This window comes from Dunckerocampus dactyliophorus, chromosome 1, assembly GCF_027744805.1.
Source record: "Dunckerocampus dactyliophorus isolate RoL2022-P2 chromosome 1, RoL_Ddac_1.1, whole genome shotgun sequence".
Classification (NCBI taxonomy): domain Eukaryota; kingdom Metazoa; phylum Chordata; class Actinopteri; order Syngnathiformes; family Syngnathidae; genus Dunckerocampus; species Dunckerocampus dactyliophorus.
The window spans coordinates 1-24356 of NC_072819.1; the positions used below are offsets into that span (position 1 = coordinate 1).

The 24356-nt window shown below is 28.2% G+C and overlaps 1 protein-coding gene across 1 annotated transcript; it reads right to left on the reverse strand.

The window, feature by feature from the left end:
• Positions 1–15666: 15666 nt before the first annotated feature.
• On the reverse strand, positions 15667–22956 carry LOC129192960 (uncharacterized). Its single transcript, XM_054797471.1, has 15 exons — positions 22899–22956; positions 18106–18132; positions 17967–18029; positions 17837–17899; positions 17703–17765; positions 17569–17631; positions 17424–17486; positions 17277–17339; positions 17143–17205; positions 17009–17071; positions 16864–16926; positions 16717–16779; positions 16596–16635; positions 16412–16525; positions 15667–16299 (listed from the first exon to the last, which is right to left on the reverse strand). The coding sequence occupies exons 3-15, from the start codon at positions 18000–18002 to the stop codon at positions 16013–16015; spliced, it is 1044 nt and encodes a 347-aa protein (XP_054653446.1). The 5' UTR covers positions 18003–18029; positions 18106–18132; positions 22899–22956; the 3' UTR covers positions 15667–16012.
• Between the last annotated feature and the right edge of the window lie 1400 nt (positions 22957–24356).

Here is a 24356-nt window from a genome sequence, read left to right on the forward strand (position 1 = left end):
ATTTACACTTTATTCTCTTAATATTTACACTTTATTCTTTAATATTTACACTTTATTCTGTAATATTTACACTTTATTCTCTTAATATTTACAACTTTATTCTGTAATATTTACACTTTATTCTCTTAATATTTACACTTTATTCTGTAATATTTACACTTTATTCTTAATATTTACACTTTATTCTGTAATATTTACACTTATTCTCTAATATTTACACTTTATTCTGTAATATTTACACTTTATTCTCTTAATATTTACACTTTATTCTGTAATATTTACACTTTATTCTCTAATATTTACACTTTATTCTGTAATATTTACACTTTATTCTCTTAATATTTACACTTTATTCTCTTAATATTTACACTTTATTCTCTAATATTTACACTTTATTCTGTAATATTTACACTTTATTCTCTTAATATTTACACTTTATTCTCTTAATATTTACACTTTATTCTGTAATATTTACACTTTATTCTCTTAATATTTACACTTTATTCTTTAATATTTACACTTTATTCTCTAATATTTACACTTTATTCTCTTAATATTTACACTTTATTCTTTAATATTTACACTTTATTCTTAATATTACTTTATTACTTAATATTACTTATTCTCTTAATATTTACACTTTATTCTTAATATTTACACTTTATTCTTAATATTTACACTTTATTCTTTAATATTACTTTATTACTTTAATATTACTTTATTCTCTTAATATTTACACTTTATTCTGTAATATTTACACTTTATTCTCTTAATATTTACACTTTATTATCTAATATTTACACTTTATTCTGTAATATTTACACTTTATTCTGTAATATTACTTTATTACTTTAATATTACTTTATTCTCTTAATATTTACACTTTATTCTTTAATATTTACACTTTATTCTCTAATATTACACTTTATTCTCTTAATATTTACACTTTATTATCTAATATTTACACTTTATTCTCTAATATTTACACTTTATTCTTTAATATTTACACTTTATTATCTAATATTTACACTTTATTCTGTAATATTACACTTATTCTTTAATATTTACACTTTATTCTTAATATTTACACTTTATTCTCTAATATTTACACTTTATTCTCTAATATTTACACTTTATTCTTTAATATTTACACTTTATTCTCTAATATTTACACTTTATTCTTAATATTACACTTTATTCTTTAATATTTACACTTATCTCTAATATTTACACTTTATTCTCTAATATTTACACTTTATTCTTAATATTTACACTTTATTCTTTAATATTTACACTTTATTCTCTAATATTTACACTTTATTCTCTTAATATTTACACTTTATTATCTAATATTTACACTTTATTCTCTTAATATTTACACTTTATTCTTTAATATTTACACTTTATTATCTAATATTTACACTTTATTCTTAATATTTACACTTTATTCTCTTAATATTTACACTTTATTCTCTAATATTTACACTTTATTCTCTAATATTTACACTTTATTCTGTAATATTTACACTTTATTCTCTTAATATTACACTTTATTCTCTAATATTTACACTTTATTCTGTAATATTTACACTTTATTCTTTAATATTTACACTTTATTCTCTAATATTTACACTTTATTATCTAATATTTACACTTTATTATCTAATATTTACACATTATTCTCTAATATTTACACTTTATTCTCTTAATATTTACACTTTATTCTTTAATATTTACACTTTATTCTCTAATATTTACACTTTATTCTCTTAATATTTACACTTTATTCTTTAATATTTACACTTTATTCTCTAATATTTACACTTTATTCTCTAATATTTACACTTTATTATCTAATATTTACACTTTATTATCTAATATTTACACTTTATTCTCTAATATTTACACTTTATTCTCTTAATATTTACACTTTATTCTTTAATATTTACACTTTATTCTCTAATATTTACACTTTATTCTGTAATATTTACACTTTATTCTTTAATATTTACACTTTATTCTTTAATATTACTTTATTACTTTAATATTACTTTATTCTCTTAATATTTACACTTTATTCTGTAATATTTACACTTTATTCTCTTAATATTTACACTTTATTATCTAATATTTACACTTTATTCTCTAATATTTACACTTTATTCTTTAATATTTACACTTTATTCTTTTAATATTTACACTTTATTCTCTAATATTTACACTTTATTCTTTAATATTTACACTTTATTATCCTAATATTTACACTTTATTCTTTAATATTTACACTTTATTCTCTAATATTTACACTTTATTCTCTAATATTTACACTTTATTCTTTAATATTTACACTTTATTCTCTAATATTTACACTTTATTCTCTAATATTTACACTTTATTCTCTTAATATTTACACTTTATTCTGTAATATTTACACTTTATTCTCTAATATTTACACTTTATTCTCTTAATATTTACACTTTATTATCTAATATTTACACTTTATTCTCTAATATTTACACTTTATTCACTAATATTTACACTTTATTCTCTAATATTTACACTTTATTCTGTAATATTTACACTTTATTCTCTTAATATTTACACTTTATTCTTTAATATTTACACTTTATTCTCTAATATTTACACTTTATTCTCTTAATATTTACACTTTATTCTGTAATATTTACACTTTATTCTCTTAATATTTACACTTTATTCTTTAATATTTACACTTTATTCTTTAATATTTACACTTTATTCTTTTAATATTTACACTTTATTCTCTTAATATTTACACTTTATTCTCTTAATATTTACACTTTATTATCTAATATTTACACTTTATTCTCTTAATATTTACACTTTATTCTCTAATATTTACACTTTATTCTCTAATATTTACACTTTATTCTGTAATATTTACACTTTATTCTCTTAATATTTACACTTTATTCTCTAATATTTACACTTTATTCTGTAATATTTACACTTTATTCTTTAATATTTACACTTTATTCTTTAATATTACTTTATTACTTAATATTACTTTATTCTCTTAATATTTACACTTTATTCTGTAATATTTACACTTTATTCTGTAATATTTACACTTTATTCTTTAATATTTACACTTTATTCTTTAATATTACTTTATTACTTTAATATTACTTTATTCTCTTAATATTTACACTTTATTCTGTAATATTTACACTTTATTCTCTTAATATTTACACTTTATTCTGTAATATTTACACTTTATTCTCTTAATATTTACACTTTATTATCTAATATTTACACTTTATTCTGTAATATTTACACTTTATTCTGTAATATTACTTTATTACTTTAATATTACTTTATTCTCTTAATATTTACACTTTATTCTCTTAATATTTACACTTTATTCTCTAATATTTACACTTTATTCTCTAATATTTACACTTTATTCTGTAATATTTACACTTTATTCTCTTAATATTTACACTTTATTCTCTTAATATTTACACTTTATTATCTAATATTTACACTTTATTCTCTTAATATTTACACTTTATTCTTTAATATTTACACTTTATTATCTAATATTTACACTTTATTCTGTAATATTTACACTTTATTCTTTAATATTTACACTTTATTCTGTAATATTTACACTTTATTCTCTTAATATTTACACTTTATTCTTAATATTTACACTTTATTCTCTAATATTTACACTCACTTTATTCTTTAATATTTACACTTTATTCTTTAATATTTACACTTTATTCTCTAATATTTACACTTTATTCTCTAATATTTACACTTTATTCTCTTAATATTTACACTTTATTCTCTTAATATTTACACTTTATTATCTAATATTTACACTTTATTCTCTTAATATTTACACTTTATTCTGTAATATTTACACTTTATTCTCTAATATTTACACTTTATTCTCTAATATTTACACTTTATTCTCTAATATTTACACTTTATTCTCTTAATATTTACACTTTATTCTTTAATATTTACACTTTATTCTCTAATATTTACACTTTATTCTCTTAATATTTACACTTTATTCTTTAATATTTACACTTTATTCTTTAATATTACTTTATTACTTTAATATTACTTTATTCTCTTAATATTTACACTTTATTCTTTTAATATTTACACTTTATTCTCTTAATATTTACACTTTATTCTCTTAATATTTACACTTTATTCTCTAATATTTACACTTTATTCTCTTAATATTTACACTTTATTCTTTAATATTTACACTTTATTCTTTAATATTACTTTATTCTTTAATATTACTTTATTCTCTTAATATTTACACTTTATTCTTTTAATATTTACACTTTATTCTCTTAATATTTACACTTTATTCTCTTAATATTTACACTTTATTATCTAATATTTACACTTTATTCTCTTAATATTTACACTTTATTCTTTTAATATTTACACTTTATTCTCTAATATTTACACTTTATTCTGTAATATTTACACTTTATTCTCTTAATATTTACACTTTATTCTCTAATATTTACACTTTATTCTCTAATATTTACACTTTATTCTCTTAATATTTACACTTTATTATCTAATATTTACACTTTATTCTCTAATATTTACACTTTATTCTGTAATATTTACACTTTATTCTTTAATATTTACACTTTATTCTTTAATATTACTTTATTACTTTAATATTACTTTATTCTCTTAATATTTACACTTTATTCTGTAATATTTACACTTTATTCTCTTAATATTTACACTTTATTATCTAATATTTACACTTTATTCTGTAATATTTACACTTTATTCTGTAATATTACTTTATTACTTAATATTACTTTATTCTCTTATATTTACACTTTATTCTTTAATATTTACACTTTATTCTCTTAATATTTACACTTTATTCTCTTAATATTTACACTTTATTATCTAATATTTACACTTTATTCTCTTAATATTTACACTTTATTCTTTTAATATTTACACTTTATTCTCTAATATTTACACTTTATTCTCTAATATTTACACTTTATTCTCTTAATATTTACACTTTATTCTTTAATATTTACACTTTATTCTTTAATATTTACACTTTATTCTGTAATATTTACACTTTATTCTTTAATATTTACACTTTATTCTTTAACATTTACACTTTATTCTGTAATATTTACACTTTATTCTCTAATATTTACACTTTATTCTCTTAATATTTACACTTTATTCTTTAATATTTACACTTTATTCTGTAATATTTACACTTTATTCTCTTAATATTTACACTTTATTCTCTTAATATTTACACTTTATTCTTTAATATTTACACTTTATTCTGTAATATTTACACTTTATTCTCTTAATATTTACACTTTATTCTTTAATATTTACACTTTATTCTCTAATATTTACACTTTATTATCTAATATTTACACTTTATTATCTAATATTTACACTTTATTCTCTAATATTTACACTTTATTCTCTTAATATTTACACTTTATTCTTTAATATTTACACTTTATTCTCTAATATTTACACTTTATTCTCTTAATATTTACACTTTATTCTCTTAATATTTACACTTTATTCTTTTAATATTTACACTTTATTCTGTAATATTTACACTTTATTCTCTTAATATTTACACTTTATTCTGTAATATTTACACTTTATTCTCTTAATATTTACACTTTAGTCTCTAATTTACACTTTCTTAATATTACACTTTATTCTCTAATATTTACACTTTATTCTGTAATATTTACACTTTATTCTTAATATTTACACTTTATTCTTTAATATTACTTTATTACTTTAATATTACTTTATTCTCTTAATATTTACACTTTATTCTGTAATATTTACACTTTATTCTGTAATATTTACACTTTATTCTTTAATATTTACACTTTATTCTTTAATATTACTTTATTACTTTAATATTACTTTATTCTCTTAATATTTACACTTTATTCTGTAATATTTACACTTTATTCTCTTAATATTTACACTTTATTCTGTAATATTTACACTTTATTCTCTTAATATTTACACTTTATTATCTAATATTTACACTTTATTCTGTAATATTTACACTTTATTCTGTAATATTACTTTATTACTTTAATATTACTTTATTCTCTTAATATTTACACTTTATTCTTTTAATATTTACACTTTATTCTCTTAATATTTACACTTTATTCTCTTAATATTTACACTTTATTCTGTAATATTTACACTTTATTCTCTTAATATTTACACTTTATTCTTTAATATTTACACTTTATTCTTTAATATTTACACTTTATTCTCTAATATTTACACTTTATTCTCTTAATATTTACACTTTATTCTGTAATATTTACACTTTATTCTTTAATATTTACACTTTATTCTGTAATATTTACACTTTATTCTCTAATATTTACACTTTATTCTGTAATATTTACACTTTATTCTCTTAATATTTACACTTTATTCTGTAATATTTACACTTTATTCTCTAATATTACACTTTATTCTGTAATATTTACACTTTATTCTCTTAATATTTACACTTTATTCTCTTAATATTTACACTTTATTCTCTAATATTTACACTTTATTCTCTAATATTTACACTTTATTCTGTAATATTTACACTTTATTCTCTTAATATTTACACTTTATTCTCTTAATATTTACACTTTATTCTGTAATATTTACACTTTATTCTCTTAATATTTACACTTTATTATCTAATATTTACACTTTATTATCTAATATTTACACTTTATTCTCTAATATTTACACTTTATTCACTAATATTTACACTTTATTCTCTAATATTTACACTTTATTCTGGAATATTTACACTTTATTCTCTTAATATTTACACTTTATTCTTTAATATTTACACTTTATTCTCTAATATTTACACTTTATTCTCTTCATATTTACACTTTATTCTCTTAATATTTACACTTTATTCTGTAATATTTACACTTTATTCTCTTAATATTTACACTTTATTCTTTAATATTTACACTTTATTCTCTCATATTTACACTTTATTCTCTTAATATTTACACTTTATTCTTTAATATTTACACTTTATTCTCTTAATATTTACACTTTATTATCTAATATTTACACTTTATTCTGTAATATTTACACTTTATTCTGTAATATTTACACTTTATTCTTTAATATTTACACTTTATTCTTTTAATATTTACACTTTATTCTCTTAATATTTACACTTTATTCTCTTAATATTTACACTTTATTATCTAATATTTACACTTTATTCTCTTAATATTTACACTTTATTCTTTTAATATTTACACTTTATTCTGTAATATTTACACTTTATTCTCTTAATATTTACACTTTATTCTCTAATATTTACACTTTATTCTGTAATATTTACACTTTATTCTCTTAATATTTACACTTTATTCTCTAATATTTACACTTTATTCTCTAATATTTACACTTTATTCTGTAATATTTACACTTTATTCTCTTAATATTTACACTTTATTCTCTAATATTTACACTTTATTCTGTAATATTTACACTTTATTCTTTAATATTTACACTTTATTCTTTAATATTACTTTATTACTTTAATATTACTTTATTCTCTTAATATTTACACTTTATTCTGTAATATTTACACTTTATTCTCTTAATATTTACACTTTATTCTCTTAATATTTACACTTTATTCTGTAATATTTACACTTTATTCTCTTAATATTTACACTTTATTCTTTAATATTTACACTTTATTCTGTAATATTTACACTTTATTCTCTTAATATTTACACTTTATTCTGTAATATTTACACTTTATTCTCTTAATATTTACACTTTATTCTGTAATATTTACACTTTATTCTTTAATATTTACACTTTATTCTGTAATATTTACACTTTATTCTCTAATATTTACACTTTATTCTGTAATATTTACACTTTATTCTCTTAATATTTACACTTTATTCTGTAATATTTACACTTTATTCTCTAATATTTACACTTTATTCTGTAATATTTACACTTTATTCTCTTAATATTTACACTTTATTCTCTTAATATTTACACTTTATTCTCTAATATTTACACTTTATTCTCTAATATTTACACTTTATTCTGTAATATTTACACTTTATTCTCTTAATATTTACACTTTATTCTCTTAATATTTACACTTTATTCTGTAATATTTACACTTTATTCTCTTAATATTTACACTTTATTCTTTAATATTTACACTTTATTCTCTAATATTTACACTTTATTCTCTTAATATTTACACTTTATTCTTTAATATTTACACTTTATTCTTTAATATTACTTTATTACTTTAATATTACTTTATTCTCTTAATATTTACACTTTATTCTGTAATATTTACACTTTATTCTTTAATATTTACACTTTATTCTTTAATATTACTTTATTACTTTAATATTACTTTATTCTCTTAATATTTACACTTTATTCTGTAATATTTACACTTTATTCTCTTAATATTTACACTTTATTATCTAATATTTACACTTTATTCTGTAATATTTACACTTTATTCTGTAATATTACTTTATTACTTTAATATTACTTTATTCTCTTAATATTTACACTTTATTCTTTTAATATTTACACTTTATTCTCTTAATATTTACACTTTATTCTCTTAATATTTACACTTTATTATCTAATATTTACACTTTATTCTCTTAATATTTACACTTTATTCTTTTAATATTTACACTTTATTATCTAATATTTACACTTTATTCTGTAATATTTACACTTTATTCTTTAATATTTACACTTTATTCTGTAATATTTACACTTTATTCTCTAATATTTACACTTTATTCTCTAATATTTACACTTTATTCTTTAATATTTACACTTTATTCTCTAATATTTACACTTTATTCTTTAATATTTACACTTTATTCTTTAATATTTACACTTTATTCTCTAATATTTACACTTTATTCTCTAATATTTACACTTTATTCTTTAATATTTACACTTTATTCTTTAATATTTACACTTTATTCTCTAATATTTACACTTTATTCTCTTAATATTTACACTTTATTATCTAATATTTACACTTTATTCTCTTAATATTTACACTTTATTCTTTTAATATTTACACTTTATTATCTAATATTTACACTTTATTCTGTAATATTTACACTTTATTCTCTTAATATTTACACTTTATTCTCTAATATTTACACTTTATTCTCTAATATTTACACTTTATTCTGTAATATTTACACTTTTTTCTCTTAATATTTACACTTTATTCTCTAATATTTACACTTTATTCTGTAATATTTACACTTTATTCTTTAATATTTACACTTTATTCTTTAATATTTACACTTTATTCTCTAATATTTACACTTTATTATCTAATATTTACACTTTATTATCTAATATTTACACATTATTCTCTAATATTTACACTTTATTCTCTTAATATTTACACTTTATTCTTTAATATTTACACTTTATTCTCTAATATTTACACTTTATTCTCTTAATATTTACACTTTATTCTTTAATATTTACACTTTATTCTCTAATATTTACACTTTATTCTCTAATATTTACACTTTATTATCTAATATTTACACTTTATTATCTAATATTTACACTTTATTCTCTAATATTTACACTTTATTCTCTTAATATTTACACTTTATTCTTTAATATTTACACTTTATTCTCTAATATTTACACTTTATTCTGTAATATTTACACTTTATTCTTTAATATTTACACTTTATTCTTTAATATTACTTTATTACTTTAATATTACTTTATTCTCTTAATATTTACACTTTATTCTGTAATATTTACACTTTATTCTCTTAATATTTACACTTTATTATCTAATATTTACACTTTATTCTCTAATATTTACACTTTATTCTTTTAATATTTACACTTTATTCTTTTAATATTTACACTTTATTCTCTAATATTTACACTTTATTCTTTAATATTTACACTTTATTATCCTAATATTTACACTTTATTCTTTAATATTTACACTTTATTCTCTAATATTTACACTTTATTCACTAATATTTACACTTTATTCTCTTAATATTTACACTTTATTCTGTAATATTTACACTTTATTCTTTAATATTTACACTTTATTCTGTAATATTTACACTTTATTCTCTAATATTTACACTTTATTCTCTAATATTTACACTTTATTCTCTTAATATTTACACTTTATTATCTAATATTTACACTTTATTCTCTAATATTTACACTTTATTCTGTAATATTTACACTTTATTCTGTAATATTTACACTTTATTCTCTTAATATTTACACTTTATTCTCTTAATATTTACACTTTATTATCTAATATTTACACTTTATTCTGTAATATTTACACTTTATTATCTAATATTTACACTTTATTCTCTAATATTTACACTTTATTCTTTAATATTTACACTTTATTCTGTAATATTTACACTTTATTCTCTTAATATTTACACTTTATTCTCTTAATATTTACACTTTATTCTCTAATATTTACACTTTATTCTCTAATATTTACACTTTATTCTCTTAATATTTACACTTTATTCTCTAATATTTACACTTTATTCTGTAATATTTACACTTTATTCTCTAATATTTACACTTTATTCTCTTAATATTTACACTTTATTCTCTTAATATTTACACTTTATTCTTTAATATTTACACTTTATTCTCTAATATTTACACTTTATTCTCTTAATATTTACACTTTATTCTCTTAATATTTACACTTTATTCTCTAATATTTACACTTTATTATCTAATATTTACACTTTATTCTGTAATATTTACACTTTATTCTTTAATATTTACACTTTATTCTGTAATATTTACACTTTATTCTCTTAATATTTACACTTTATTCTCTTAATATTTACACTTTATTCTGTAATATTTACACTTTATTCTCTTAATATTTACACTTTATTCTGTAATATTTACACTTTATTCTTTAATATTTACACTTTATTCTGTAATATTTACACTTTATTCTCTAATATTTACACTTTATTCTCTAATATTTACACTTTATTCTCTTAATATTTACACTTTATTCTCTAATATTTACACTTTATTCTGTAATATTTACACTTTATTCTTTAATATTTACACTTTATTCTTTAATATTTACACTTTATTCTGTAATATTTACACTTTATTCTCTAATATTTACACTTTATTCTCTTAATATTTACACTTTATTCTTTAATATTACTTTATTACTTTAATATTACTTTATTCTCTTAATATTTACACTTTATTCTGTAATATTTACACTTTATTCTCTAATATTTACACTTTATTCTCTTAATATTTACACTTTATTCTCTTAATATTTACACTTTATTCTGTAATATTTACACTTTATTCTGTAATATTTACACTTTATTCTCTTAATATTTACACTTTATTCTGTAATATTTACACTTTATTCTCTTAATATTTACACTTTATTCTGTAATATTTACACTTTATTCTTTAATATTACTTTATTACTTTAATATTACTTTATTCTCTTAATATTTACACTTTATTCTTTTAATATTTACACTTTATTCTGTAATATTTACACTTTATTCTTTAATATTACTTTATTACTTTAATATTACTTTATTCTCTTAATATTTACACTTTATTCTCTTAATATTTACACTTTATTCTCTTAATATTTACACTTTATTCTTTAATATTTACACTTTATTCTGTAATTTTTACACTTTATTCTGTAATATTTACACTTTATTCTCTTAATATTTACACTTTATTCTGTAATATTTACACTTTATTCTCTTAATATTTACACTTTATTCTCTTAATATTTACACTTTATTCTGTAATATTTACACTTTATTCTTTAATATTTACACTTTATTCTCCTAATATTTACACTTTATTCTTTTAATATTTACACTTTATTCTCTTAATATTTACACTTTATTCTCTTAATATTTACACTTTATTCTGTAATATTTACACTTTATTCTCTTAATATTTACACTTTATTCTTTAATATTTACACTTTATTCTCTAATATTTACACTTTATTCTCTTAATATTTACACTTTATTCTGTAATATTTACACTTTATTCTCTTAATATTTACACTTTATTCTTTAATATTTACACTTTATTCTGTAATTTTTACACTTTATTCTCTTAATATTTACACTTTATTCTCTTAATATTTACACTTTATTCTGTAATATTTACACTTTATTCTCTAATATTTACACTTTATTCTCTTAATATTTACACTTTATTCTGTAATATTTACACTTTATTCTCTAATATTTACACTTTATTCTTTAATATTTACACTTTATTCTTTAATATTACTTTATTACTTTAATATTACTTTATTCTGTAATATTTACACTTTATTCTCTTAATATTTACACTTTATTCTTTAATATTTACACTTTATTCTGTAATTTTTACACTTTATTCTGTAATATTTACACTTTATTCTCTTAATATTTACACTTTATTCTGTAATATTTACACTTTATTCTCTTAATATTTACACTTTATTCTTTAATATTTACACTTTATTCTCTAATATTTACACTTTATTCTCTTAATATTTACACTTTATTCTGTAATATTTACACTTTATTCTCTTAATATTTACACTTTATTCTGTAATATTTACACTTTATTCTTTAATATTACTTTATTACTTTAATATTACTTTATTCTCTTAATATTTACACTTTATTCTTTTAATATTTACACTTTATTCTGTAATATTTACACTTTATTCTTTAATATTACTTTATTACTTTAATATTACTTTATTCTCTTAATATTTACACTTTATTCTCTTAATATTTACACTTTATTCTCTTAATATTTACACTTTATTCTGTAATTTTTACACTTTATTCTGTAATATTTACACTTTATTCTCTTAATATTTACACTTTATTCTTTTAATATTTACACTTTATTCTCTAATATTTACACTTTATTCTCTAATATTTACACTTTATTCTGTAATATTTACACTTTATTCTCTTAATATTTACACTTTATTATCTAATATTTACACTTTATTCTCTAATATTTACACTTTATTCTGTAATATTACTTTATTACTTTAATATTACTTTATTCTCTTAATATTTACACTTTATTCTGTAATATTTACACTTTATTCTTTAATATTTACACTTTATTCTTTAATATTACTTTATTACTTTAATATTACTTTATTCTCTTAATATTTACACTTTATTCTGTAATATTTACACTTTATTCTCTTAATATTTACACTTTATTATCTAATATTTACACTTTATTCTGTAATATTTACACTTTATTCTGTAATATTACTTTATTACTTTAATATTACTTTATTCTCTTAATATTTACACTTTATTCTTTTAATATTTACACTTTATTCTCTTAATATTTACACTTTATTATCTAATATTTACACTTTATTCTCTTAATATTTACACTTTATTCTTTTAATATTTACACTTTATTCTCTTAATATTTACACTTTATTCTCCTAATATTTACACTTTATTCTGTAATATTTACACTTTATTCTCCTAATATTTACACTTTATTCTGTAATATTTACACTTTATTCTGTAATATTTACACTTTATTCTCCTAATATTTACACTTTATTCTGTAATATTTACACTTTATTCTGTAATATTTACACTTTATTCTTTAATATTTACACTTTATTCTTTAATATTACTTTATTACTTTAATATTACTTTATTCTCTTAATATTTACACTTTATTCTGTAATATTTACACTTTATTCTCTTAATATTTACACTTTATTATCTAATATTTACACTTTATTCTGTAATATTTACACTTTATTCTGTAATATTACTTTATTACTTTAATATTACTTTATTCTCTTAATATTTACACTTTATTCTTTTAATATTTACACTTTATTCTCTTAATATTTACACTTTATTATCTAATATTTACACTTTATTCTCTTAATATTTACACTTTATTCTTTTAATATTTACACTTTATTCTCTTAATATTTACACTTTATTCTCCTAATATTTACACTTTATTCTGTAATATTTACACTTTATTCTCCTAATATTTACACTTTATTCTGTAATATTTACACTTTATTCTCCTAATATTTACACTTTATTCTCTAATATTTACACTTTATTCTCTAATATTTACACTTTATTCTGTAATATTTACACTTTATTCTCCTAATATTTACACTTTATTCTTTAATATTTACACTTTATTCTCCTAATATTTACACTTTATTCTCTAATATTTACACTTTATTCTCTAATATTTACACTTTATTCTTTTAATATTTACACTTTATTCTCTTAATATTTACACTTTATTCTCCTAATATTTACACTTTATTCTGTAATATTTACACTTTATTCTCCTAATATTTACACTTTATTCTGTAATATTTACACTTTATTCTCCTAATATTTACACTTTATTCTGTAATATTTACACTTTATTCTGTAATATTTACACTTTATTCTTTAATATTTACACTTTATTCTTTAATATTACTTTATTACTTTAATATTACTTTATTCTCTTAATATTTACACTTTATTCTGTAATATTTACACTTTATTCTCTTAATATTTACACTTTATTATCTAATATTTACACTTTATTCTGTAATATTTACACTTTATTCTGTAATATTACTTTATTACTTTAATATTACTTTATTCTCTTAATATTTACACTTTATTCTTTTAATATTTACACTTTATTCTCTTAATATTTACACTTTATCTAATATTTACACTTTATTCTCTTAATATTTACACTTTATTCTTTTAATATTTACACTTTATTCTCTTAATATTTACACTTTATTCTCCTAATATTTACACTTTATTCTCTAATATTTACACTTTATTCTCCTAATATTTACACTTTATTCTGTAATATTTACACTTTATTCTCCTAATATTTACACTTTATTCTCTAATATTTACACTTTATTCTCTAATATTTACACTTTATTCTGTAATATTTACACTTTATTCTCCTAATATTTACACTTTATTCTTTAATATTTACACTTTATTCTCCTAATATTTACACTTTATTCTCTAATATTTACACTTTATTCTCTAATATTTACACTTTATTCTCTAATATTTACACTTTATTCTCTAATATTTACACATTATTCTTTAATATTTACACTTTATTCTCTAATATTTACACTTTACCCACTGGTGAGTGAGGGTCAGCCTGGCATGTCGCTGGCGTTGGCAGACCAGCCGGGTGTCCACTCGTCCCATCCAAGACACGGAGGTCCAAAACCATGGCCCCGCCCACACCCTCTATGGCGCCGGCGGTGCGGATGAGTTGTTTGCCCAATGTCCGGTTGTGCCACAGCTGGAACAGGCGTCGCCATCTCGTCCCTCCCGCGCTGTGGCGGTCCCGAGTCACATGGTCGGCCATGTATCCATGGTGTGAAATAAAAGATGGGTGTGGCCAACTTCAACACAACTTTATTGATTACAAAGAAAGGACACGCCCGCTGGCATCCAGTATGTTGGCATCACATCCAGAATGATCCATTAGCAGGGCACATGGTTGGCAAATCATGACAACATTTCAAGGGAACAAATAGAAGCTAGCATGTTAGCAATAGCCTTCCGTGCCAACACAGGAAGAGGGCGGGATGTTGGCAAACAGTCCCTTTAGGAAAACAATACAGAGCAGAATACGAGTAAATATGACAAGCGTTACCAGTAGGTGGCATCAGCCACACGCCACCTGTACGCCCTTCTACCCATAAACACACGTGGAACGTTAGCCACACGATATCATGGAATACACATCAAAGCATCCATCCCATAGCGATACTGCCCTGATATCATGGATGGATGCGCCCGCCCCCACTTTACATGGGATACACCAGGAAGCCACTGAACACGTTAGAACAACTAGATGTAAGTCCATGGTCACTATAAGCATTGACATACACCTTCTCTTCATGCTCCAGGTCAACCATCCTGCTGTTGGAGGCCATGTAGTTCTTCCCTGTGATCTTGGTGTTGTCAAACATGTCCATCAGCCTCTCTCTGCTCCCATTCTTCTCCTTATACACATCCAGATTAATCCTCTTACCCCATGATTGGTAGGTCAAGGTGAAGAAGTAGGCGCCCTTGTAGGGGGCTGTGAAAATGCCTGCAGGGGGACAATCACACCTTCATTAGTGCCCCCCCCCCAGTGGTGCTGTCAAAGAGGTAAGGAGCGATGAAGAAATGCTATGCTAGTTAGCAGTCAGGTGGCATCCTACCTGTGTTGGCATCATAGTGGTTACCCATGTTGGTGCACACGTCGTCAAAGATCACCTTGTTATCACTTGTCTTTTTGCCGCCCCCTCTTGCTGCAAACCACACCTTACGTTTGTCTGCAGGACACATCAGGTGTCAGGTCATAGGTCACCTACACTCCTATGACCTTTACCCTTTCTCACCTACCTGACATGCCATCCAGCTTGCCCACACGTGTGGTTAGATCCTTGGGAGTACAAGAGTAGAAGTACTACTGCAGTACTTGGTGTCTATATGCTAATCAAGTACCCAGGTGTGTTTTATCTACCTGAATGGTTTTGGTGTTTGTGGTCTCTGCAGTCATCAGGTGGTCCACACGTGCCTTTAGATCCTATGAAAGTACAAGAGTATAAGTACTACTGCAGTACTTCCTGTCTATACATGCTAATCAAGTACTCAGGTGTGTTTTATCTACCGGAATGGTTTTGTTGTTTGTGGTCTCCGCAGTCTTCAGGTGGTCCACATGTGCAGTGAGAATCTAAAAGAGTACATGGTGTAGTACTACTGCAGTACTTGGTGTCTATACATGCTAGTCAAGTACTCAGGTGTGTTTTATCTACCTGAATGGTGTTTTCATTTGCAGTCTCTGCAGTCTTCAGGTCTTCCACACGTGTGGTTAGATCCTATGAAAGTACATCAGTAGAAGTACTACTGCAGTACTTGCTAATCAAGTACCCAGGTGTGTTTTATCTACCTGAATGGTTTTGCTGTTTGTGGTCTCTGCAGTCTTCAGGTCTTCCACACGTGTGGTTAGATCCTATGAAAGTACATGAGTAGAAGTACTACTGCAGTACTTGCTAATCAAGTACCCAGGTGTGTTTTATCTACCTGAATGGTTTTGGTGTTTGTGGTCTCTGCAGTCATCAGGTGGTCCACACGTGCCTTTAGATCCTATGAAAGTACAAGAGTATAAGTACTACTGCAGTACTTCCTGTCTATACATGCTAATCAAGTACTCAGGTGTGTTTTATCTACCGGAATGGTTTTGTTGTTTGTGGTCTCCGCAGTCTTCAGGTGGTCCACATGTGCAGTGAGAATCTAAAAGAGTACATGGTGTAGTACTACTGCAGTACTTGGTGTCTATACATGCTAGTCAAGTACTCAGGTGTGTTTTATCTACCTGAATGGTGTTTTCATTTGCAGTCTCTGCAGTCTTCAGGTCTTCCACACGTGTGGTTAGATCCTATGAAAGTACATCAGTAGAAGTACTACTGCAGTACTTGCTAATCAAGTACCCAGGTGTGTTTTATCTACCTGAATGGTTTTGCTGTTTGTGGTCTCTGCAGTCTTCAGGTCTTCCACACGTGTGGTTAGATCCTATGAAAGTACATGAGTAGAAGTACTACTGCAGTACTTGCTAATCAAGTACCCAGGTGTGTTTTATCTACCTGAATGGTTTTGGTGTTTGTGGTCTCTGCAGTCATCAGGTGGTTCACACTTACAATCAGATCCTAGAAGTACAAGAGTAGAAGTACTACTGCAGTACTTGCTAATCAAGTACCCAGGTGTTTTATCTACCTGAATGTTGATGTGGTTTGTGGTCTCCGCAGTCATCAGGTGGTCCACACGTGCCTTTAGATCCTATGAGAGTACATGTTGTATGTAATACTGCAGTACTTATACATGCGTGTACATAGAAGTGTGCAGGTGCTTTTACCTTGGCGGTGTCGGTCTCTTCCTCCACCTGTGGGAGTGTACACTGTGGGTTATACTGCAGTACTTTCTGTGCATGTACAAACTGTATGAAGGACACGAACATCACGGGAATGAAATGCTGTCATCGTGAGGAGAAGGAACGTTGGTGTGGGGAAGTATTTCCTCGGCGCACCGCTCGATCGTGGTGAAATCGTGACCAACGCTGAAGCGCCTCCTCCCGACTGAACACAGGCTGGAACCTCCTCTTACGGAGCGTGAATGGAAGCTAGCCGGGTTAGCTTGGTTTAGCATGCTAGTGGGCTGCCTGATATGCAGGTGATACATGTACACAGTCAGGAACTACCTTCCTGTCACGTGTCACCATGAACAACTAACATGGATTCATCCATTCATTCCTGCAGCGCCAGTTAGTTTATCCTCATCAGTCATCAAGATGAAAGCTGCATCTGCGTGTGGAGCTTGAAACGCAAGCACCAATCAGGATGGGAGCGACAATGTCAGCTGACCCGTGTGGGACGACGTCTACAAAGTGACCTTTACGTAATCCACCCAAACGACCTTGGCCATCGACCGCTAGCTTGCTATTGACCTTCACATGGAAGTGTTAGCAGATGTGCAGCAAGCGACCATAATATGCTAAGTTTGCAAAGCAACGCTGATCTGTATCTGTTCACCCACCTCAATGACCTGTATCCGTAGCTGGACTCCAATGGGCGGAGCTTAACCCCACAGTGGGCGTAGCTGAGCCGGAAAATGGGTGGGCCTTAAATCTGGACATTATTTTAACTCTGAAATGGCAGGGATTGATCAGACCCGATAACATAGCTAGTTAGCTAGCTCATTAGCTACACCAGTTAGCTGCACGTGCATCTTGTACGACTGAGACAGTCAATGCGTGAGTGACATAGCTAGTTAGCTAGCTAATTAGCTACGGCAGTTAGCACAATTGCATCTTATACGGTTGAGTCGGTCAATGTGCGAGTCACATACCGAGTTAGCTACGCCAGTAAGCATAAGTGCATCTTGTACGGCTGAGACGGTCAATGCGTGAGTTACATAGCTAGTTAGCTACACGTGCATCTTGTCCGGCTAGGACAGTCAATGCGAAAGTTACATGGCTAGTTAGCTACACCAGTTAGCTACACGTGCATCTTGTACGGCTGAGACGGTCAATGTGCTAGTTACATAGCTAGTTAGCTAGCTTGTTAGCTACACGTGCATCTTGTACGGCTAGGACAGTCAATGCGAAAGTTACATGGCTAGTTAGCTACACCAGTTAGCTAAACGTGCATGTTGTACGGCTGAGACGGTCATTGCATGAGTTACGTAGCTAGTTAGCTACACCAGTTAGCTACACGTGCATCTTGTACGGCTGAGACGGTCAATGTGCGAGTCACCTAGCTAGTTACCTAGCTAGTTAGCTACGCCAGTTAGCTACACGTGCATCTGGTACGACTGAGACGGTCAATGTGCGAGTCACATACCTAGTTAGCTACGGCAGTTAGCTAAACGTGCATCTTATACGACTGAGACAGTCAATGCGAACGTTACATAGCTAGTTAGCTACGCCAGTTAGCATAAGTGCATCTTGTACGACTGAGACAGTCAATGCGAACGTTACATAGCTAGTTAGCGAGCTAGTTACCTACGCCAGTAAGCACAAGTGCATCTTATACGGCTGAGACGGTCAATGCGTGAGTTACATAGCTAGTTAGCTACGCCAGTTAGCTGCACGTGCATCTTGTACGGCTGAGAGAGTCAATGTGCGAGTTACATAGCTAGTTAGCTAGCTTGTTAGCTACACGTGCATCTTGTACGGCTAGGACAGTCAATGCGAAAGTTACATAGGTAGTTAGCTAGCTAGTTACCTACGCCAGTAAGCACAAGTGCATCTTGTACGGCTGAGACGGTCAATGCGTGAGTCACATAGCTAGTTAGCTACGGCAGTTAGCTAAACGTGCATCTTATACGGTTGAGTCGGTCAATGCGTGAGTTACATAGCTAGTTAGCTCTGCCAGTTAGCATAAGTGCATCTTGTATGGCTGAGACGGTCAATGCGTGAGTTACATAGCTATCTAGCTACGCCAGTTAGCTACACGTGCATCTTGTACGGTTGAGTCGGTCAATGCGTGAGTTACATAGCTAGTTAGCTAGCTCGTTAGCTACGCCAGTTCGCGACACGTGCATCTTGTACGGCTAAGACGGTCAATGCGCGAGTTACATAGCTATCTAGCTACGCCAGTTAGCTACACGTGCATCTTGTACGGTTGAGTCGGTCAATGCGTGAGTTACATAGCTAGTTAGCTAGCTCGTTAGCTACGCCAGTTAGCTACACGTGCATCTTGTACGGCTGAGACAGTCAATGTGCGAGTTACATAGCCAGTTAGCTAGCTTGTTAGCTACACGTGCATCTTGTACGGCTAGGACAGTCAATGCGAAAGTTACATTGGTAGTTAGCTAGCTAGTTACCAACGCCAGTAAGCACAAGTGCATCTTGTACGGCTGAGACGGTCAATGCGAAAGTTACATTGGTAGTTAGCTAGCTAGTTACCAACGCCAGTAAGCACAAGTGCATCTTGTACGGCTGAGACGGTCAATGCGTGAGTCACATAGCTAGTTAGCTACGGCAGTTAGCTACACGTGCATCTTGTCCGGCTAGGACAGTCAATGCGAAAGTTCCATAGCTAGTTAGCTAGCTAGTTAGCTACGCCAGTTCGCTACACGTGCATCTTGTACGGCTAAGACGGTCAATGTGCGAGTTACATAGCTAGCTAGCTACGCCAGTTAGCTACACGTGCATCTTGTACGGTTGAGTCGGTCAATGCGTGAGTTACATAGCTAGTTAGCTACATCAGTTAGCTAAACGTGCATCTTGTACGGCTGAGACGGTCAGTGCATGAGTTACATAGCTCGTTAGCTACACCAGTTAGCTACACGTGCATCTTGTACGGCTGAGACAGTCAATGTGCGAGTTACATAGCCAGTTAGCTAGCTTGTTAGCTACACGTGCATCTTGTACGGCTAGGACAGTCAATGCAAAAGTTACATTGGTAGTTAGCTAGCTAGTTACCAACGCCAGTAAGCACAAGTGCATCTTGTACGGCTGAGACGGTCAATGCGTGAGTTACATAGCTAGTTAGCTGCGCCAGTTAGCACAAGTGCATCTTGTACGGCTGAGACAGTCAATGCATGAGTTACATAGCTAGTTAGCTAGCTAATTAGCTGCACCAGTTAGCACAAGTGCATCTTGTACGGCTGAGACGGTCAATGCGTGAGTTACATAGCTAGTTACCTAGCTAATTAGCTACGCCAGTTAGCACAAGTGCATCTTGTACGGTTGAGTCGGTCAATGCGTGAGTTACATAGCTAGTTAGCTAGCTTGTTAGCTACACGTGCATCTTGTACAGCTAGGACAGTCAATGCGTGAGTTACATAGCTAGTTAGCTAGCTAGTTAGCTACGCCAGTTAGCTACACGTGCATCTTGTACGGCTGAGACGGTCAATGTGCGAGTCACATAGCTAGTTACCTAGCTAGTTAGCTACGCCAATTAGCTACACGTGCATCTTGTACGACTGAGACGGTTAATGCGTGAGTTACCTAGCTAGTTAGCTACGCCAGTTAGCTAAACGTGCATCTTGTACAGCTAGGACAGTCAATGCGTGAGTTACATAGCTAGTTAGCTAGCTAGTTAGCTACGCCAGTTAGCTACACGTGCATCTTGTACAACTGAGACGGTCAATGTGCGAGTTACATAGCCAGTTAGCTAGCTTGTTAGCTACACGTGCATCTTGTACGACTGAGACGGTTAATGCGTGAGTTACCTAGCTAGTTAGCTACGCCAGTTAGCTAAACGTGCATCTTGTACAGCTAGGACAGTCAATGCGTGAGTTACATAGCTAGTTAGCTACACCAGTTAGCTACACGTGCATCTTGTACAACTGAGACGGTCAATGTGCGAGTTACATAGCTAGTTAGCTACGCCAGTTAGCAACGCCAGTTAGCTTAAGTTGTAGGAGACTTGTAGATTTCTACACGGATGCGCCAAAATGTTTCTCTGCTTTGATTCACTTTGTTTGGGCTCATTTGAGGAGCAAAATGCGTCTTAGTTCTATGAAATGCTCGCACCATGTGACTGTGTGACTGGCCAATCACAGAGCGTGAAGAGTGAACACATGAGGATTTTCCCTCATCAAGATGACGGATAATGACGAGCTGTGCTCGTTTCATGCTCGTACTCATCAATGCATCATCCGTAGCGGATCCTGGTTGTACACAAGTACACAAGTGTATTTACTTCTATGGGTTTAGCTTTGCAGCTTTTGATACCAGACTCTACTGAACTGAATGATATGGTCATGTGATACATCCCAAACATGTCCTATACATGCTGAGGACAAACTGTCATGTTTCGCAGGACAGGAGCGAGTGTTTCCTGTCCTGCGCCCTTATTTTGGCGAGGTGTACTTCCGGTGTGGTGGAAGTTCCAGCCCCTTCATGCCTGGTGTCCGCACAGCTGCGGACAATTTGTATTAGCGGCGGTTAAAAGGCCAGCGCCATCGTATGTGCGGCGCTGGTTCATTGTTGATGTCACGGTTGATGACCCTCGTTGCTCTGCCAGCTGTCACCTAGACTTACCATCTCAGCTACTTTCATTGTTTCCTTTGTCACTTTTAGTTTGGTCCTGTTGCCTTGTGCAAATACTATTCTTTTTATTTCTGCACCTCGCCGCCTCGCCTCCGCATACCGGGGGTCAAGTCTTTGACAGCAGCAACCCCCGTCGACACAAACCCTACCTCAACATCCTTGGTCTTTGCAGCTTCTTCACGCAGCTTCTCCAGCTTGTCTGTCAGTTCCTGTGTTTTTATGTCAACATCGTTGGTCTTTGCAGCTTCTTCACGCAGCTTCTCCAGCTTGTCTGTCAGTTCCTGTGTTTTTATGTCAACATCGTTGGTCTTTGCAGCTTCTTCACGCAGCTTCTCCAGCTTGTCTGTCAGTTCCTGTGTTTTTATGTCAACATCGTTGGTCTTTGCAGCTTCTTCGCGCAGCTTCTCCAGCTTGTCTGTCAGTTCCTGTGTTTTTATGTCAACATCGTTGGTCTTTGCAGCTTCTTCACGCAGCTTCTTCAGCTCGTCTGTCAGTGTTTTTATGTCAACATCGTTGGTCTTTGCAGCTTCTTCACGCAGCTTCTCCAGCTTGTCTGTCAGTTCCTGTGTTTTTATGTCAACATCTTTGGTCTTTGCAGCTTCTTCACGCAGCTTCTCCAGCTTGTCTGTCAGTTCCTGTGTTTTTATGTCAACATCTTTGGTCTTTGCAGCTTCTTCACGCAGCTTCTCCAGCTTGTCTGTCAGTTCCTGTGTTTTTATGTCAACATCTTTGGTCTTTGCAGCTTCTTCACGCAGCTTCTCCAGCTTGTCTGTCAGTTCCTGTGTTTTTATGTCAACATCTTTGGTCTTTGCAGCTTCTTCACGCAGCTTCTCCAGCTTGTCTGTCAGTTCCTGTGTTTTTATGTCAACATCTTTGGTCTTTGCAGCTTCTTCACGCAGCTTCTTCAGCTCGTCTGTCAGTGTTTTTATGTCAACATCGTTGGTCTTTGCAGCTTCTTCACGCAGCTTCTTCAGCTTGTCTGTCAGTTCCTGTGTTTTTATGTCAACATCGTTGGTCTTTGCAGCTTCTTCACGCAGCTTCTCCAGCTTGTCTGTCAGTTCCTGTGTTTTTATGTCAACATCCTTGGTCTTTGCAGCTTCTTCACGCAGCTTCTCCAGCTTGTCTGTCAGTTCCTGTGTTTTTATGTCAACATCTTTGGTCTTTGCAGCTTCTTCACGCAGCTTCTTCAGATCGTCTGTCAGCCTCTACAAGAGGACATAATACTATGTAGTACTTCATGTTTATTCACGGGTAAATAAAGTACTGGTATCCAACCTGAACTAAGTGGCTATTTAAAACCTGGGATGCTTCCAGCCCGTTCACACGCTTTTCCAGATTCTACAAGACAACACGTTGTTAGTAGTACTTCCTGTCCATGTGGAAATGAAATGTTTCTACCTGGACATCCTTGGGTGTTGCTTCATCCAGTTTCTTCAGATCTTCTGTAAGTCTCTGAAAGAAGACATGTTGAGGGTACTTAGTGTCCATGGATGGGAAACAAGAACTACAGAACCAACAATAGGATGAAAAAGCAACAAGGAATCATGGAACACGACTGAAACTACAGAGGCTGGATGATCTGGAACAAAACATCAGATCCATGAAAG

Coding starts and splice junctions, on each gene's coding strand:
- LOC129192960 (XM_054797471.1), bottom strand. CDS start 18,002: ATGACTGCGGAGACCACAAACCACATCAACATTCAG. Junction 17,766..17,836: donor CAAACACCAAAACCATTCAG/GTAGATAAAACA, acceptor GTACTTTCATAG/GATCTAACCACACGTGTGGA. Junction 17,632..17,702: donor CAAACAGCAAAACCATTCAG/GTAGATAAAACA, acceptor GTACTTTCATAG/GATCTAACCACACGTGTGGA.